The following is a 460-nucleotide window of genomic DNA, read 5'->3' as shown; positions in this document are numbered from 1 at the left end:
CGTTTTACCTTGGTGAAGCTCTTCTGGCTGTCGTATTTGAGATGGCGTGGATACACGTACAGGTTGTTGTTGTAAATTGTGAAAGGCTGGGAGCATTTAGCGATAGACGGCACAAATTCCTCCACCTCAAACACCACCCTGCTCCGCTCCACAACTTCTGTCTGACGAAGAGGAAGATAGGAGGCCGTGACACAATCTGCATTCGCACAAGAGATCAACCAGTCAGTGAGAAGAAGCAGGTAGGTGACCTGAAACAATCCAAACATTAAACATGTCTGTTTTATGCAGAGAGACATTTAGAAATGCATATGAAAGCCTTACTTGTCAGATCTGGTGCGACGTTATCAACCGTAACATCCAAATTACCCAGAATCACAGGCAACTTGGCCATCTTTTCTGGCCTGAGAGAAGAAAAAGCATGGAGGAGGGAAAATAAACAAGGGGAAAAAGGCTATTCTGT

General features: G+C 45.0%; 1 protein-coding gene across 1 annotated transcript; it reads right to left on the bottom strand.

The window, feature by feature from the left end:
- Positions 1–8: 8 nt before the first annotated feature.
- Positions 9–395, bottom strand: LOC107734842 (dedicator of cytokinesis protein 9-like; the record flags this gene model as incomplete). The annotated part of the gene is made up of 2 exons (XM_016546742.1): positions 322–395; positions 9–196 (listed from the first exon to the last, which is right to left on the bottom strand). Coding segments are annotated over exons 1-2 (258 nt in total), but the record flags the coding sequence as incomplete, so codon positions are not given.
- Between the last annotated feature and the right edge of the window lie 65 nt (positions 396–460).

The sequence above is a fragment of the Sinocyclocheilus rhinocerous genome, unplaced genomic scaffold (genome assembly GCF_001515625.1).
Source record: "Sinocyclocheilus rhinocerous isolate Xijiao unplaced genomic scaffold, SAMN03320098_v1.1 C35381944, whole genome shotgun sequence".
In the NCBI taxonomy this organism is placed as follows: domain Eukaryota; kingdom Metazoa; phylum Chordata; class Actinopteri; order Cypriniformes; family Cyprinidae; genus Sinocyclocheilus; species Sinocyclocheilus rhinocerous.
This window is presented reverse-complemented; position numbering and strand designations above follow the sequence as displayed.